Here is an 18,987-nt window from a genome sequence, read left to right as displayed (position 1 = left end):
ACATACTTACAAATACAAGGAATTGACTTCTAAGGGTATTAATAGTAATAGTAATAGTAATTTCCCTAATAGTTGTCAGTAAATAGTTTTATTCACAAGATTGTAAGCTAGGAACCTAGCACATCCTTTTTATAGCTAGAGTGAGAGAGAGAAAAATTGACTGAGGGACACTTGGGCCAGACAATGGACCTGGCATAGATGTTTAGGTGAAGGGACAGAGATGAGGGGAAAGTAGAGGGAGAAGAATTCTCATAACTTTGAAAGTAGGTGTTATCATTTCCATCCTACACACAGGGGCACCGACAGAGAGTGGTTAAGAACTCTGTCAGGCTGGTGGAGGCTGTTTTTGCTGCTGTCTCCAAGGGGCTCCGGAAGGTGCTCTGTGACTTCTGACTGAGAACTTACTCTAAGTCCCAGTTTCCTCATCTGGAATGAATGGGGTGACTAACTGGCACAGGACTGTTTCCGGGAGTCCCACGCTACAGCGTAGATGGCGGGATACGTGCATCACCTACATGTAGTGAGCGCTCGATGCACAATGGGCTCTGCCCTTTACCGGAGGGGTGCGGACTGGTGTGTGAGTGACCAGTGCCCCCCGGCCTCAGGCAACTGAGGAAGGCTGGAAGCCAAGGTCTCAGCTTGAGTTCCTGGTTTGAGACTCACTGAACTGTCAGACCGAGTAACAATAGCAAATCGTGATGACAGTGACAGATACGGGAGCAAAGCATTTCCTCTGGTGTAGACAAAACCTGAGCTCATGGTAGTGTGACTGAAACTGGTATTATCTTCCCAACTGTGTTCTGTCATAGACTATGTTCAAACACTTTTAATTTCTTTCCCACAATGCTTTGTGAATGTGGTCAATTTGATTAGGTTTCTGACCCTGCTTTTATTGGGGGGAGGGTGGTAGTGAGCTAGGGACTTGGAAGACATAATTCACCTAATAGGTGACACATGCCCAGGTCAGTTCCGAATACGTGCTAAGTGTTACTGTTGTGCACGGGGCTCTAGATCAAGCTCTGATTTTCACTGTTATTTTAGTATGGATTCTGTTTCAAGCTGAAAGACTTTTTTCCTCTTTCATTTGAATAATACAATAATATTTGTGACAACCATTTATTTAAAGCTCATTAAGAACAAGACACCAAGTTACCAGCTTTATCGATTATATCTTATTTAATTCTAAAAACTAGCCATGGGAAGTATTATTATCCCCATTTTATAGATAAGAACACTGAGCCTCAAGAGCACTGAGTGACTGGGCTAAGGTCACGACATAGCTTAGTAGCTTCATGAATGACAGATTGGATTTGAATCCACAACTCTCTGATTCTAGAATAGGTCATCGACCCTGCCAGCTCCATGTTAAGTGATAAACATTTAAGTTTTAGCCCTTATTTCTAACCCTAGTAAAACACAGAGTTCACTTGGGAAAGAGCAAAAAACTAGTTTACCTTTTTCCCAGCACAACTGCCCCTGGGTCTTGGGACTTCGCTTCCAGCTCCTGAACTTCGTCTACTAACGTTTTGAAAGCAGTCCTCCTGATCCTGGGGGGAGGGGCGGGGGGAGTCGCACGTAAATCTTTGTGTGAAGACATGACACTTTACAAAATCGGGTTGTTATCCTGCTGCTAGGTACAATAGTAACCAGAGAATGGGCAATCATTTTTCAATAGAATTCACAAAATTACAGTAATTTTGAGCATTACATAATTATAGAAACAAGTCTTAAAAGGCATGCTTTAGTTTTACAATATTAAAACTCTCTTAGTTGTTAAATAAGCATCATGTAATTAACTTTAATGATATCTTTTTTTTTTTTTTTGTGGGAAGAGGTAACATTTCAAAACTGACAATCTTTGAGAAGAATTAGTAAAGTTTTAGTTTCTTTCATGCTATAGTGCATATAGGCTCTGAAACAGGCAGGCAAAAACCTTTACCCCCCGCCCCCTCAACTCTTGTTCATCAATAAAACAAATACGTGTTTTGAGATAACAAAATTTTCTTCTATCTTGAATGGAATTTTGAAGCTGATTTCTAAGAATGTACTCTCTAATATTAATTGAAACTACTTGCTTTCCTTCTCATTGTCTTTAGACTAATTTCCTAATTCCTCAATCACTCATTTCTTCTTTATTTACATATGCAGAATTAATTAACATCAGTAATTCCTACTTGGTAAACTGTACATTCTCCACCTGATGTTACAACTGGAGAAGTCTGAGGAGTAACATGCATCTGTATTTTGATGTATATAACTGAGTACTATACTTACACCTTGTACACCACATCAAGAAGCAAAGATGCCACCGGGATAAACAACAGGCCCATCCAGAAGACGCCAGAACTAAACAACATGGCAGCCTGAGTAAATGATCAGAAACAACACTGCTTTAATAACCAAGACATACATCATTCATGTTCAGTTTTTATATGATTTTAAGTAAAATAATTAAAACTCACTCTGCAAGAGGATATACAATGACTTTAAATCCAACCTTGTGCACAATTTGGAATTAAAAGCCAAATGTGTTAAAACATGTCTTTACTACATTTATTTCCCACTCCCCCTTAAGCAGCTAATACAGCAAGGTTTTATCATGTGCCAAATCTTTTCATACTTTCATGTGAGATTTTTATTACTGTGGTCAGTTCATGGAGTAATAAACGTTGACCTTCTCTTACAATTTAGAATATCAAAATCAAGCTTTTGGAGCAAGTTTCAAATATACTCTGGCTTCCATTCTCTTATAAAATGTAAAATAAATCCGAGCTGTAGACTAAATTTACTATTCCTGGCAAAAAAATTAACTTAACTTTTGTTAAATATAACATTATATTAAAAAATCATCCACATAAAACATGATACAGTATAATCAAATTAAGATATCTATGATATTAGGCAGAATGATCTTAATTTTTGTTCAAGAATTTACATAACTTGTATCGGTATGTCCTGTTACTGCAAAAGTCAAACCAAGTATGCGGTGTGTAAAACCCAAATAACAGTATATTAAAAATAATTCTATTCATTCGTTTGTATAAAATACTAAATCACTATATCAGAATTTTTTAGGTTGCAAAGAAAATGATTCTATGGTTAAAAAATTAATAAATCTATTAGCTATTTGCAATTAGAACAAAAATCCCTCTGTATGTAATTAGATCCACAGAGTTTAAAAGGAATATGTCATACAATAAAACCAAAAGAAATATCTTGTTTCTCTTTGAGGCTATTTGTTTATCAGAATAAATTTGCAGAGACTGTTTAAGTGCATAAATGTATTGGTATAACTCCATTAGAAAGCAGCCAACTAATGCAAACACCATTTACACTCTGCTTAAATTCACGAGCATTTTTTTTTTAAACGAGGTGTGGTTCAGGAATTAAAGATGACCTAGAGTTTAATTCTTACAGGCTAATACACAGTTACATGTTACAGTCCTAATCAATCAATCCTTATCTAATACAAAGATTATTAATTTTGAGATTACCTATTCATTTTGACTTTTAACTGAGGACCAGAAACTCGCTTATTTTTTTTTTTTTTTTCATTAACATGGGCTCATCGACATAGACAGTCAGCTCAAGGATGCTATGGTTTTATTTCCTCCCATATAGGATTAAAGAACTCTGAAGCATGTTTAAAGTAAAAACATACTACTACAAAAGAATTTCAGAAAATAAACGTGGCCATGTGGATTCAGTGAAATAGCACCTATATTCTAGACACCACCAAGATGAAAAATATTCACATAAAAGTCACTTTATTTTATAAGCAAAACATGATCTTCAACATGTTTGCTGACATCTTCAATAGTGAAAACCAACAATTACAATGTAATAGGAAATGTCTATCAAATCACTGGGTTTTGTTTAGATTGAAGGAAGCTTTTTAGTGAGGTAACAACTGCAAACACACACACACACACACACACACACACCGCATCAAAAAAATAAAACAAAAACAAAAATCAAAAACCCATACCAAAAAAACCCCCACAAAAAAACCAGACTACATTTCTTTTTCCTTCTTGGGGGGAAAAGGCAGATAAGATTTTAAGTCCCACAACTGAAAATGCCTCCTTTGCTTGGCGTAATTTTAATCTATTTTAATTTAGGGGCAAAAGAAGAAAGATTTACGCTTGCCTTTGCCACCTTGTATTAGATGTCGCTGATGGAAAAGGCAAACGTGGTGTGGAGACTCTGGGCTGCTAATTCTGACCATTGTAATGTTAACTATGAATGGGGAACAACGGGCGCCCACTATTCAGTCCACCAGCCTTTGGCTTTACAAATGAACAACATGAATTGAGGGGAAAAAAGTTTTTCTGCATCATATCTGAAAGCCTGTCAGATTTTTTTTTCTTTTGCAGAGTTAATCCAAACCTAAAAGATTTAAAGCCGACATTCGCATTAAAGACAGAGTCTCTTTGTATTTTTTGGAAGAAGAGGGGGGAGAAAAAAAATAAAATCCCACAGAGGTATTTCCTTCCTTTCTGTACAAGAAAGCTCCCCCTCCGTCTGGAGAGACCATTTTTGTCTCTAACTTTTCACATCTCGCCACTCGCAGGCAGGTCAGCTGGGGGGAAAAGCGCCTGATCCCTGCAGACAATGCGGGTAACAGGAGCAGCCTGTTCGGGCCGGGCTCGGGCTCGGGCTCCCTCCGAGAGCGGTTTGTAAATTGCTCCGAACGTGGGAGACTGGTGGGCCCTGCCAAGGGGCCCCCACGGCCCCCTCCTCGAGGCCCTGTGAAACCAAATGGAATCTGCCACAAAAGTGGCTCCCAGGGGACTTGAGTCGCCGCAGAGCCGGAAGGTGGAGGGCACAGGCCTGCGTGGGGAACAAGAAGCGCTTGTCCCCGCGCAGCAGCGCCGCATAGCCATCCTGCCGTCGGGCCCCGTGTGACCACGCGGGCTTCCAAAGTGAACTCACGCGGCCGGCAAGACGCAGGTTGCGGCGGAAAGAGGAGGCACGGTTGGGAAACTTCCGTGTGAACTCGCAGAGAAGGCACATTTGAGAAAACACCAGCGTCTCTGCATTTGAGGCAGGCCAAGGGGCTTGACTGGCTAAGAGGGGCTTCCCTTCTGACCCACAGGAGGCGGTGCCTAGCACCTACTTCCCACAGCAGGGAGAACACTTCGTCCCCATCAGGAACCGCTAGTTCAGTCTTGGAGGAGAGGGACTTGAAATGTGCTACCTGTCTACCCAGCTTAGGGTCCAGGTTCTTTCCTCTACCCTGCCTTTTCAACATTAAATGTCAGACTGGTGGACTATGACTCTTACTCCTCAGACTACCTCCTTGGACCCTGGTTGGAGCAGGACTGACCATAAACAGCCCTGAGTAGTCCTGGCACTGCTCTCCCTTCCCAGCCCTCACACTCCTCTGGGGACAGGACGTAACTCTGCTTCCTCAGCTGGAAAGTAGACTAAGACTTAAACCTCATGCTGTTTGTAGAGGAGCTCCTTTTACTACGGACAGTGATTAACAACCTTTGCCTTCTTCACTTAGTTTTCAGATTTCTTAAAATACCTAGATATTTCTTTCTAGTGGTCTCCTCTATGAGCTTCAAGGAAGGACATTTTTGTCACAGTATCAAAATTCAGTGTAAGTCAGCTTGTAAATGTCACAATGTATGTTCATCTCAAGACTGAAACTGACCAAGGTAAGGGACCGCTAGTAAGTTGCCATTCATCTCTATTTGTTAATTTAGGAACTGGAGACAAATTATCTTTTTCATAAAAATTATTAGACTGTCGGGGCATAATAATTTAGGAAGGGAAAATTATTCAGAAAACAGTGCTGTAAATCTTGCTTAGTTGTTTTGCACAGGGGAGGGAGGACAGCAAGATAAATTAATATAAATTCCAGGGAGGTGAAGAGTTCATGTCAATAATAACAAAAAAACCAAGGAGTGATTATTAAGTGTCTAGATAAGGCTTTATAAAAGAGCTTTTTAAGCTTAAGAACAGTAAAACAAAAACAAAAGTTATAAGAAGAAATGTTTTAAAGAACGGATTCATAAAAATGTCTAAGTTCCCCATGTTCTAAAAGAACATAACTAGAAAGTAAATGATAAACAAGAAACGAGAATGAATGACTGCCACAAATATATGAAATTCTGCATTCATACTGGATTCCAAAAATAGACCATTTATCTTCATAAGAACAGCTAAGATCCCAATAAATAGGCAGAAGACTAGAGAAGGTATTCACAAAAGCAGCAGCAAGTAATCAATAACATGGGAAAGTGTTGTGCCTCTGTGTAGTCATAGAAACACTACAGATTAGATCAGATTGAAACAATTCACTATCACAGCTGGTGTGGGAGAAACAGCTCTTTGTAATAATTTATATTCCTACTGGCGGGATACTCGCCTTTGGGGAAAGTATTTGGCAATGTGCTTCAAAGATATAAACATTCATTCCTGTTAATTTGATAATTTAATTTCTGGAACTATGTGTTGAAATTTGGGACAGCTTTTGCATATAGGTTCGGATCCCATGAAACAGTTCTGTGGTTACTAGTCCTAAGAGCACAACCCCCCAAAGCATGTTATGGCCCAAGGCTTAGTAAAGGTATAAAGAAACCACAGCAGTACCCCCTTAAGAGTCACATGGCAAACTAGCATATTTGAGGCTTTGAGAAACTGCTGTAAAGAACCCTACTGAACAGCTATTTACTTATTTACTAATTGTTTTATTTAAGTAATCTCTACACCAACCATCGAACGGACGACCCTGAGATCATAAGCTCTTCCAACTGAGCCAACCAGGCACCCCTGAACCGTTTTTTATTTTACTTACTTACTTAATAAATTTATTTATTTATTTGAGAGAGAGAGAGTGAGAGAGCTTGAGAGGGGAGCAGGTCAGAGCAAGAAGCTGACTCCCCACAGAGCCGGGAGCCTGATGTGGGACTTGATCCTGGGACTCTGGGACCACGACCTGAGCCGAAGGCAGTTGCTTAACCAACTGAGCCACTTAGGCGCCCTTGAACAGTTTTTTAAATCAAGGTTTCCAAGTGTGTTTATCCACATGAAATGCTTTTGCCACATTCTGCTTACTAACACATCCCCTGGAACTAATTCTGGGGAATACAAATATTAAATGTGGGTTCTTTTAAATAGGAAAACATCAGTGAAAATGAACAGGACACCATGCGGCTGGTTACAGAGATGTACATCCATATTAGGGTTTATTATCCAAGCTGTTCAAGATGCTGTTCACAGACTATAATTATTAGAAAACGGATTGTCTTAAAGAGCCCTAAATAAAGGGAAAGGTAAAATATCCCAGCGGTCTGTCAGGAGGCTTCTGTTAGCATGTAAACACACTTCCTGGGAAGGTTGGTGGTTTCTATTATCTCTACGGGGATCAATCACAATCTTTTAGCAGTTCTGGGATTCACAACCTATTCCACGGCTTCCTACTATCCTGAGGGTACAGTACAAAATCCTTAATAGGATTTCAAGACCTTACCTACTTGACTTCTGTTTGCTTCCCAGGAGCCATCTCTTAAGCCAGCCCCCATCTCTAGCTACACATGTGTGTTTCAGTTCTTGGAAAGTGCCCACGCACACTCTTGTCCTTGGGCCCTTCCATCTCTGACCCCCTGTTTAATTCTCCCATTGGATGGAACCTTCTTCCTTAGACTTGGGTGAGCTGACCTTACTCTGGGCTTCCATTTTGATGGCACCTAGCCCCCATTTTCTAGTTGCTTGTCTGTCTTCCTGTTAGACCATACTCTCTAGAAGACGAAGAAACGTATCCTGAGTTCTCACAACCAAAGTGCTTAACCACCAAGCAGGTGCTCAGAAAAAGGGCTGTTTACTAAATAATTCTTACAACCCAGTGTTGGGAGAGATCGAAAGTCCGACACACCAGAGCCTTGGGACTCTGCTCCTGAGATGTGGTGGTGACACTTGGCTTGGTTTTCTTGTGTTCTGGCATGGAGTTATCCTGAGAGCAGTTATAACTACGTGTTTATGTGATCTGGGGAGGTGGGAGACAAGGTTGATCCAGCTCCTTAACCATCCTTTTTCAACATAGGTTGTCTTTTCTGTTAAAAAAGCAGAGGAACAGAGGCACTTGGCTGTCTCAGTCAGTAGAACGTATGACTCTTGACCTTGGGGTTGGGGGTTTTGAGCTCCATGTTGGGTATAGAGATTACTTAAAAATAAAATCTTAAAGCAAACAAAGCTGAGCATGATGCATTAAAAATGAGGTATGTTAAACTATCTCCTCCCACATCTGAACCAACAGAAATATTTCAGTGAATCAGGGAAAGTATGATAACTGGAAATGACATATTCTGGTGGGGGAAGTTGGGAGAGGATACAGAATGGGCAGGAAGAGAAGGAAGGTCTCCCACCAACATTGAAGGCTTTTATTAGATATATGAATACTTTGCAATGTCACTAAAAAAGAAGAATATATCATCCCAGTCTTCCCCATCCCAACAAATACAAACTTTATCCTTCTAGCTGCTTTGGCCAAAAGGCTGACGAGTCATCCTTGCTTCCCCCCTTTTCTCCCAAACATCCAATCTTTCACAAATCCAATCTGCTCTACTTAATAACACAATCCACGTCGATGTTCAGAGTAGCATCATTCACAACAGCTAAAAGGTGGAAATATCAATAAACAAATGGAAACATTTAATAGATAAATCTATAGACTACATGCAATGGGATATCAGCCTAAAAAAAATCTGGACGCATGCTACAACAGATGAATCCTGCTAAATGAAACAAGCTAAAAGAAGTGAGCCAGACACAAAAGGACATACAGTCTATGATTCCATGTATCTGCGGTGCCTAGGATAGGCAAATTCAGAGACCAAAAGTAGAACAGTGATTGCAGGGCCGGAGTTGGGGGGCGGTGTTGGGGGAGGAAGGAACAGGGAGTAATGGAGTTTCGGTTTGGGATGATGGAAAGTTCTGGACATGGGTGGTGGTCAAGGTTGCAGCACACTGAATGTCACCGAACTGTAGACTTAAAAGTGTTTAAAATGGTCAATGGCAAATTATGTACATACGTGTTTATCAAATGAAACATGTTTAAAAAATTACAAGTATTCCAAGAACAAAAATCCTCTTCCCCCACAAACCCAGACTCTACCCACTTCACAGCCCTCCCACCCTGGTCTAACTTCCCACCATGTCTTCTCATCTCTGCTCAAGGTCACCTTTCTTTCTTTCTTTTTTTTAAATTAAAGATTTTATTTATTTATTTGACAGACAGAGACCACAAGTAGGCAGAGAGGCAGGTAGAGAGAGAGGAGGAAGCAGGCTCCCTGCTGAGCAGAGAGCCCATGAGGGGGGCTCGATCCCAGCACCCTGGGATCATGACCTGAGCTGAAGGCAGAGGCTTTAACCCACTAACCCACCTGAGCAACCCACTGAGCCACAGGCGCTCCTCAAGGTCACCTTTCCAGGGATGCCTTTCATGACCATGCCACTTAAAGTAACACCCCGCTCCCATATTAGTTCTTTCTATGCTCTTCCCTATGCGACAGCTCTTACTACCATGGCCCTTACTACCATCTGGTGGACCACAGAACAGATTTAGATTTTTGTTCCCCTCCTTCCCTGGAAAATATAAGCACCTGTGGCCAGCAGTTTTCTCTTTTGTTCACTGCTATATCCCCAGCAACTAGAATAGTCCTTTGACACATAATTGTTGAAAGAATAAATAATTTAATCCAAGTTAAGGGTACAAATGGAGGGTTAAGAAAAAGACTGGACTAGTGTGTTAACAGTGATTACCTTTGGAAAGTGGGGTAGTGCTACTTCTCTCCTTTTTCCTCTATTTTCCAAAGTGAACTTAATGACTCTAAGCTACTCCCATAAATCAGAATTATGAATTTCACTTTATAAAGCAGAAATATCATCAATTTTCACTGATAGGAGAAACATTCAAGAGAGTTATAATAAAGCCACTATTTTCAACCAGACCCTCACCTCTCTTTCCACATTTAGGATTATCTTCCTAGGCTCAGTTACATTCATGCAGAGAAGATGTATTTTCTTTTTCTTTTTCCCCAAATGGTTCTTTAATTGGGAAGAAGGAACGATTCCATAGTGATTGTCCCCTTCAGGAACATGGTATGTTTATTTATTCAACTTTTTTTTTTTAAATTTCTCTCATTTGTCTCATTTTCTAGCTTTCTTCTCACTACCCCTATATGTAACTGGTTAAAGTCTCTCTTGTTGCTGTGAATGGGACCTTACATTTTCTTTGTGTAGAAGGGCTTATTTTTGAAGATTGAGGGCTTTTCCAAGGGAGTTAACAAGTTTTGGGAAAAAAAAACAAAACCCAAACATGTATTATATATAGCTTATATATCCCATTATGAGCTTTTTTTTTGGATTTGGTCAGTAGGGTGTCAGACCCAAGAGTGTAATTTTTCTTTCTGGCCACAGTACTTTTGAACTATCTTGGTAGAGCAACCCTGCCTATGCAGGGATCCTTATATCACATGACCTCCCACTTCTTTTTTTAAAACCATTCACCAAGTTATGAGCTCACATAACACCTCTTGCTGCCTCCTCTGTCTCTGTCTATAAGCCTTCCAATGTCCCCTGGAAGCATCTTCTTCATGAAATCATTTTCATAAAAAAAAAAAAATCAATGCTCAACTTCAGGTTTTTAGGTACTGTTTCTTTTCATACAAATTTTCTGGGTCTTTCCTTCAGTGACTACCCAAGATGGAAGTCAAAACTTCCCTCCGATAAAACCCAACGACAGAGGAATGCACATGCCAAGTTCTACATTCTGGTGTTTATCCCTGAGAAAAGTCTCTGATGTCTTACTTTCACTGAAAAAAATTCTCGCAATTTTTCGACTCTATCATATATTCATGTCAAAATTGAAACATGTTTTTCATCCCTGACTAGTTTATTATTAGCATTGATTTATAATGTCCTCTGACCCAAATTTTTATTCTATGGTCTCAGGTACTTTCTAGAATACTATGTAATCCTTAATGAAAAGTGATCCACCATGGCTTAAAGTAATGATGTTAATGACATTAGAGTAGATTCCTGTGACTCAGGCTTTGCTTAACTTTTCAGTTCTAGCTCCAACCTTTCCCTTCCATGGCCACCCCAAACTCCTTCTTTGCTTGGGCTGTTTTCTACTTGGAGAATCCTTCCTGCACTTGCCTTCTTGGACAGCATGAGGAACGGCAGTACTAAGGAACTATCTAAACTCTAGCCTGGGGTTTGAGGGTCCTGTCCTCTACTAGCCCCTGGGCATCCTGATCACAATAATTAGCATCCTTCATTATAATTACCTTTGATCTGTTTTTTTTTAATCCATAAGACACAACCTCCTCAGGACGACTCTCTATTTTTCACCTTACGAACCAGTGACATTCAGGATAGGTCTTGATACCTAGGCACTCTGTAAATCTCGGTTGTAGTGAGCTGCCTGGGCTGTTCTACAGGATGAATTATTAGTTTCCCCATAAAAACAGACAGGGCAGAACACCCAGAAAATAACTAAGAAAAAGAGTGTTTCGAATAAATTCCAGCTATGTTTGCAATTATTCCCAGAAGCTCTTGATTACTCAGAGACAAAGAAAAACCTTGGCTTGGCCTACTCCAAATAAACAAACAAAAATTGTAGAAAAGATGCAAATTGTCCCAAAGCCTAGAAAAAAATAGGCAAATGGGGTAGCAGCTCCTAGCTTTTATGTGCTTTTTGCCTCCCATGGACGTTTCTGGATGGTGGGGATGCGCAGAAGCAGGAGTGATCACTCTGAGGGACTCGGAACCGATGTTCAATCTAGCTGTCCATGCCAGGAGAAGCCTTTGTACCTCCACCCTCTGGCAAAGGGAGGAATGGGAAAAGACAAGATTAAGAAAAATATTCAGAGGAAAGGGACAGAGAGTGAGTTAGCTGGGACCGGAAGCGGTGAGTTAACTTTTTTTTAAAAAGAAAGTTAAATTTTACTACATACCAATATATACTGAGAACTGAACATGCAAAATCATCTTTTCTAAAAGGGAGCCCAGAGTACCAGGATATGTGTGGCTCTGAAACTCTATTTTCGAGGGATCTAGTTCCCAGAATAGTGAAACTAATTAAGAACAGAACTTGTTTTATTTTAATCTTCCTTATTGTGTTTTTTAAAAAAAGTTAAAAGTAGAAAAATGGGGGCAGAATTAGTAAGCAGATACTCTTTTTATTATAAGAAATGTAATTTTAAAATGTTACGATGTTCTTGGACAAGTTGTATAAGTTGGGGAACACCATTTCAGCGCTTAACCTGTTTACTTCTTCTATCATTCCTGCAGGATTTTTTTTTTTTTTTTAGAATTTTGTGAATGCTCTTTATGTCAAAAACCATCTCAGAAAGCAACAATTGTTGGATTACTAGTAATTCAATCTCTGAGATATGCTGACCTATATCTCAGAGTGTAGAAAGTTACTTTTAAAATTTTGAAATTTATTTTCCAGCTTTACTGAGATACAATTGACACATAACATTATGTAGTGTAAGGTATACATGTTGATTTGATATGTTTACAAACTGTAAAATGAGTACCACCAGAGCATCAGTTAATGCCTCCATCCTGTCACATAATAAACATCTCTTTTCGGAAGTCATTTATAAAACACTCAAAAAATCAAAAAGCACTTTGCTATAAGAAAGACCTATAAAGGCTGTTAAATGGCTTATGTTGAAAAATGACTTTCATGGCAAAAACTTCTAGTTGTTCCCCACTATATTCCTCCTCCCCTTCTTAGATGCAAACACTTGATTTTTGGCTGGACACTTCGTCTGCTAGCTCAGACTATATTCCTCCGTCTGTCTTGTTGCAGCTGTATGTGGCCACATTACTAGCTCTTGGCCAATGAGATCTAAGTGGAAATGTGGTGGGCCATGTCTAGGAGAGATCATCAAAGAGAAAGGGTTAACCTTTCTTCCTCCTTTTCTTATTGGCTTGAATGTTGGTAAAATGGCTAGCATGGAAGGAGCCACTTTGGATTATGAGGTCAGCAGAGCAGCAAAGAGCAAGAACCTGGTTCTTGAGGACTGTGCAGGTGCCACACCAGCCTTTGACTGTCTGCCATCACCAATGTCTTTTACATGAGAGAGAAACAAATTGCTATCATTTCATCCACAACTATTTGATGTTTTTTTTTTTAAAGCATCAGAAAATATGCCAAAAAAATCACTTAGTTCAGATGATATGTGCTGGGGAGCCTGAGTGATAACATGAAACAAAGCAGCTTTGGACCACTCACTGACAATATCTTTATCTTAGTCTAACAGGGAATGCAAGAATTGTGTTCAATTATGAGCTTTACTGAAGCAGATCACACAGTGACATCTGCGGTTTCCTTTATGAGCCTTTCTGAGGGAATCCCAGGCACGTAACTCAGAAACAAGCTGCACTGGTCTTCTGAGCAAGAATGCTGAGCTTGTGGAGATGATCCGCCCTCTGCCCATCTCATTGACTCCCCATAGCACTTTCTCCCACCCTCTCTGCTCCAGGATTCCTGCCTTGGAGCACAGGTACCTGCTGGTCTCTCAGTCCTGAAATGCTCTTCTTCACACATGCATCACTTTGAGTCTTAGCTTAATCGTTCCTTCTTCAAAAAGACCTTCCTGGAGTAGCCATCCTTGTCCTGCCACATAGCAGAGCACCCTATTTTCTTCCTATCACTTTGTGAGATGATTATTAGTCTTTCATCCTTTAGTCATCTGTTACCTGATTTAGTGATTGTTTCTCCATCCCGTTCCCTGGCCCCCTCACCCCACCTGCTGATGCGGATCTGGCCTCATGGACCCATTACTTAGACACGGTGTCTGGCACCCATTAAGCAGTCAACACATGTTTATGGAATGAATGAATACAAGAATGAATGGACTCCAGAGAACAGGCAAAGCTCTGTTCTACTAACAGCAGGCTCTGTTCAGTTTCCTAGGGCTTGCCCACGGTCGTGGCATTTTGGGTTCACCATATCATCTCTTGTGTTTATGACACCAACATCCCATCATTAGCAATGAGATCCTTAGGGGCAAGAACAGATTCCATTCCTCTCCATCCTCCATTGCCCAACACAGAGCCTGGCCTACACTGGACACTCTGTGTTTGCTCTGTGTTGTCATTAAAGATACCTCATCAACAGAAAGTCAGCTGTTACGATGACTCTAAAGACAGCTCTAACTTTAAAATGTCCTGATATGGGGCGCCTGGGTGGCTCAGTGGGTTAAAGCCGCTGCCTTCGGCTCAGGTCATGATCTCAGGGTCCTGGGATCGAGCCCCGCATTGGGCTCTCTGCTCGGCAAGGAGCCTGCCTCCTCTCTCTCTCTCTCTCTCTTTGCCTGTGTCTCTACCTAATTGTCAAATAAATAAATAAAATCTTTAAAAAAAAAAAGTCCTGATTTGCTATTGCAGTTGTCTCTCCACACCTTTCTCTGCTTCATAGTTTTTGTTTTTTTTAAAGATTTTATCTATTTGAGAGAGAGAGAAAGAGCAGGAGCAGTGGGGAGCAGGCAGAGGGGAGAGGGAGAAGAAGGGCCCCCAATCCCCGAGTAGGGAGCCCAACGTGGGGCTTGATCCCAGGACCCTGGAGTCATGACCTGAGCTCAAGGCAGAGGCTTAACTGACTGAGCCACCCAGGGGCGCCTGTTTCTTAGTGTTTCCTCACAGCTTCTCTTTACTTGGGCTTGGAAGCGGCTATGCTGCCAGCTGTCTTCAGCACTGTGGAAGTCTGGCCTGTCTCATTTACTGCAGGGGCATGAGGCCTGGTGACCAACAGCGTGTTTTGCTGAATGGGTTCCCAACTGCTGGCAACTGAAGAACATGTGACAGACTTCAGGGTCCTTGTTCCCTCCAGGCTACTGGGCTAAGCACAGTCATCTTGGATGAGACTCTACTGTATCATAATACTGCCCCACCCCATCAGCAAGGGCTGCTCTTGTGACCCACAAATGAGCACATGCCATCTAGGTAATTAAAAGCTGATAGATGAATAAAGACTATTTTAACCAGGAAACTCCTCATGTATAAAGTAATTCATCGTCTTGGCCCAGTGGCCAAGTGGCCAATGGCACAATTTAGGAAAATCGTATCACTAATGTAGTTTATTAATACCTTTCCTACAGGGGTGACACCAAAGAGTTCAACAAAGATTTTTATTGTTTTTCAGAGGGACTTTACAAACCTCAATCAAGAGATCTGAAATTCTGTAAAACACATGCTTGTTCCTTAACTTCAATTTCCTCCGGTAGTTTTATAGATCCCTTAGGCCAGGGAGAGCAGGACCAGATGGTGTTGGGGAGTGCTTTACGCTGCATGTCTGCAAAGCCACGATAAATTTAAAAGTTTTGCCGATATTAAGCTTCTGGTATTCATCGTGATATGAAATGATCCCTGATGTATGTACTTTGCGTTTTAGTTTTTAATCTGGCACACTCATCATAGTGGCTACACTATTTTCTTCTGGAAATTAAACCCAAACCAAACCAAACCATACCAAGCCCAGTAACATCATCTAGACAAGTCGGAAAAGCAGGCTAGCATATGTTTATGTAACATAGCACTTCTCCCCAGGGTCTACCTTACCCCATAAATTGTTGCACTGGTGTGAAAAAATACAAGTCAGGTTTGAAGAAAAAAAAAAATCCTTCTCTTAAATCACAACCATATTTGTGAGAGGAAGACAGCGACATATTTAAAGTCGCAGCCAAGCCTGTTGCACTATTTTCTTTTGCTTTTTCCTCTCCTCTGTAATTTCTTATTGTTGCATGCTCTACCTTTGTATAATCCACCATTCCCCCACCCTGATGTCAGCATTCCCTCGTAACAGATAATTATGTCCATAATTCTAGTTCCTGGGATACTTGTTAATCATTAGCATCAAATCGCTATTCTGGACCGAGATGGAGAATTACTCTAATGGAAACAAAGTGCAAAAGCTATAGGAAGGAATGTTCCCCAACGGCGACACCCTGCCCACCAACTGAGAGCCACCCAGTCTGGCTGTAGCTGGAGTCATCCAAGACGACATTCAACTCCGAGATATTTGGGGAACCATTTCTGGAACTTTGTGCATGTAGAATGTGCTGAAGGCAGGGGAAAAGAATCGATTTGAGGGTGTGAAAAGAACCCTCGATCCATGGGAAGAGCTAGTATAGCTCTTGAGGGATGGCTGATGATAGAAATAATACATACAGACAACGGGCTTCATCTACCAACCGGATGCATCTACTTCGATGGTTGCCACTCACATGAAAAAGGCATCTCACGTCCTTAAGGCTGATGAGGCTGGGAGGAAACGCCTCCGGGAAGAGGGATGAGACAAGGGAGAGAAACATAGAGGGCACAGAGAACAGAGGACACAGAGGACAGCGTGTAAGGAGATTGAACGCAGACGCTGCATTCCGGTCTCAACGCACTCACAAACCATGAGAACTTGCGAACCACGTGTAACAACTCTGTGTCCGTGAAGTGTACAATTCCCCGTGTGGCCGTGAATGCCCACAGTGAAGGCAAGGAATGTGCTATGCTGGCGACTGGCCTCTAGAAAACGAGGCCCTAGTACTATCGGAGTGGAAACTGGGAATTCTCCGATGATAATGGGATGATTGGGTTTTCGATTTCATAAGCATCTTTTTTAATATGACGGGTATTGGTTATCTTAATACTGTGGTCAAGAAGAGGCCAGGATGTGAAGTGAGATGGCATTTCTATTTCTGGGTTAGGGGGTTAGGTACGTGTGGAAAAGGGAGAGTTAAAAATCTGCGTGCTTTTGAAAAGAGATGGGAACATGTCCGCACCTGGCTAACTTAGGGAAACCGATCAGGGCTGTGGGTATCCGGGGAACAGCAGCTAAATCAGGGACATCACTGGAGTGCAGGGAAGATGGCTGCAGGAAAGAAAGAAAAAAATAATAATAATTTCCCACCTGGGGGTAAAAAAGAGCCAGGGCCCAAAGAGAAGGTATTTAGATCCTTAGGATGTTAGAGGAAACCAGGAAGCCAGTGGATTTGAGAAGACCTGGGATGAATTCTCTGGGCTACTTGCTATCACTTTGCCTACCACAAAGTTTATTATTACATGGATTTAAATAAAACAAGGAATGCCGGAAATCACACACAGCGCCTGCTGCACATGCTGTGTGCACAGTAAATGTCGGTTCCCTTCCCGTCCCCTCTCAGCGTTGCAAGGATTCTCTTCGAACGTGTAGAGAGAAACAGCTCTGTCTTCAGACGGGGTTGCAAAGATGAACTAAGAATGTAAATTGGACAGGACTAGACAATCCTGATCTATGTGTGAACACGAGTCCATCTGAATATAGAAGCATGAGACCTGTCCCTGTAAGTTGCCTAATTTGTGTAAGGCACCCTGACAGCCCGTGAACTAGAACAAAACAGCCTGTGCCCTCGCGACAATTCAGGTGTTCCTCTGGAGGGAGCAGGGTGAAGAGGAGGGCACAGAGATCTGAATCTTAGGTGCTGGAAGGCAGCCTTGGAGGTGCGGATGACAGATTCTGCCAAAGTGTCCCTGCCAGCCACCGGGCACAGAAAGAGGGGGTTAAATGAGCTCAGCCTCCTGTTCTGCTGCTAGACATCATGACCCATTGGCTCTCTAGATGTTTGAAAGATGCGCTTTTTGAGCCAGAATCAGCCTGTGTCTTCTCTGTGTCTCTGTTTTCTCATCTTTCAACTGGTTATAACAGGTTTGCCGTGAAGAGCCAGTGACCTGAGGACAAGCACATCCTGATGAAGTTCATGGACGACATGATGGGGTCTGCCTTGCTTTCTTTTGTTCTCACTCCTCCCATCCAGGTGGCCGGCAAATCCCATCTGCTCGACATTTAAAGGGGATTTGGAATCTGACCACTTTCACCAGTGCCATCCGCCTGGCCTACACCAACATCTTCTCTCACCTGAGTTACTGGGATATACTTCCTAAAGGGTTTACAACACAGCAGCCCTGGTCCTGCCCCGAAAACCCAAGTCAGATCCCAATACCTCCCTCTACAGTCCCTCCAGTGGCTCCTGATCTGACCAGAAATATAAGCCACAAGGCTGTGTGGGGAGCATGACTGAAAGCGTTGGCTCTTGGTCCCCCTTGCTTGCTATATTTTTTTCTTTATATACTTCTATCCGTCTATAGATTTCATGTCATTGTTTTGTCTTCTTCCACTAAAAAAAGGAGGCTGAGAAGTACATGACTTTTTGTCTATTTTATTCACTAATGAATCCACAGTGTCCAGAACAGTGCCTGACACTTTGAAGAACGTCAACAAATTACCGGTAAAGTGTTGACTGAAGGAATGTGTATGAAGTACTTAGAGAAGTTCTGGGGATATGGTGTTTAAGACACACGAGGTATTAATGGTGGCATTATTTCTCCCAGATCTTGGCTGCCTTTTGGAAGAACTTCTCTGTCCTGTTGATGCCACACAGTGTAGCGCCCTCCAAAATACCACTGGAACCAGGATGGGGGAGCTGGGCTGCTCTTTCCAGTCTTACTCCATCTCTCATAATTCTGTACTATCCTGCAGGGCTTTTAGGCAACCAAGACACACATACATATTTAATTAATTGTTTTGTTTTAGGAAGAATTACTGTCACATTAGTACAGGATAGAACTGGAGTCCTAGGGTACAGTGTGGGGAATCAGACACCGAGGCTGTGTGGTGATTGTGACAGAAAGTTACCACACACTACCTCACAAATCCTGTGGAGGAACCTTAAGTCCTGGGGGCTGTCCCGGGCCATGTTTCATTATGTGGATTACATTTAACACATCAGATTGAGGAAGGCTAAGATTTATACTGAGCCCGATATTATTTGTAGTAATATATTACTATATGTAACACTCAGTAATATATGTAATATATCATAGTATTTTGCTATAATAGTATTTTGCTATGAAAGTTAACAGATGCATAAGTAAATTTTATCCAGGATGGCTGGCCAATTTTACACACACACACACACACACACACACAGA

At 41.6% G+C, this 18,987-nt stretch overlaps 1 protein-coding gene across 4 annotated transcripts in view; it reads right to left on the bottom strand.

Annotated features, from left to right (window-relative positions):
- Positions 1-18,987, bottom strand: part of ATP8A1 (ATPase phospholipid transporting 8A1) — a 231,171-nt gene that overhangs the window by 12,889 nt on the left and 199,295 nt on the right. For all 4 annotated transcript variants that reach the window (XM_044224040.1, XM_044224041.1, XM_044224043.1 and 1 more), the window contains 2 exons: positions 2,275-2,363; positions 1,455-1,547 (listed from right to left, as the gene is read on the bottom strand). In XM_044224040.1, the coding sequence (XP_044079975.1) occupies positions 1,455-1,547; positions 2,275-2,363 (182 nt within the window). The remainder of the gene's footprint in view (positions 1-1,454; positions 1,548-2,274; positions 2,364-18,987) is intronic.

Source organism: Neovison vison, chromosome 11 (genome assembly GCF_020171115.1).
Source record: "Neovison vison isolate M4711 chromosome 11, ASM_NN_V1, whole genome shotgun sequence".
Classification (NCBI taxonomy): domain Eukaryota; kingdom Metazoa; phylum Chordata; class Mammalia; order Carnivora; family Mustelidae; genus Neogale; species Neogale vison.
This window is presented reverse-complemented; position numbering and strand designations above follow the sequence as displayed.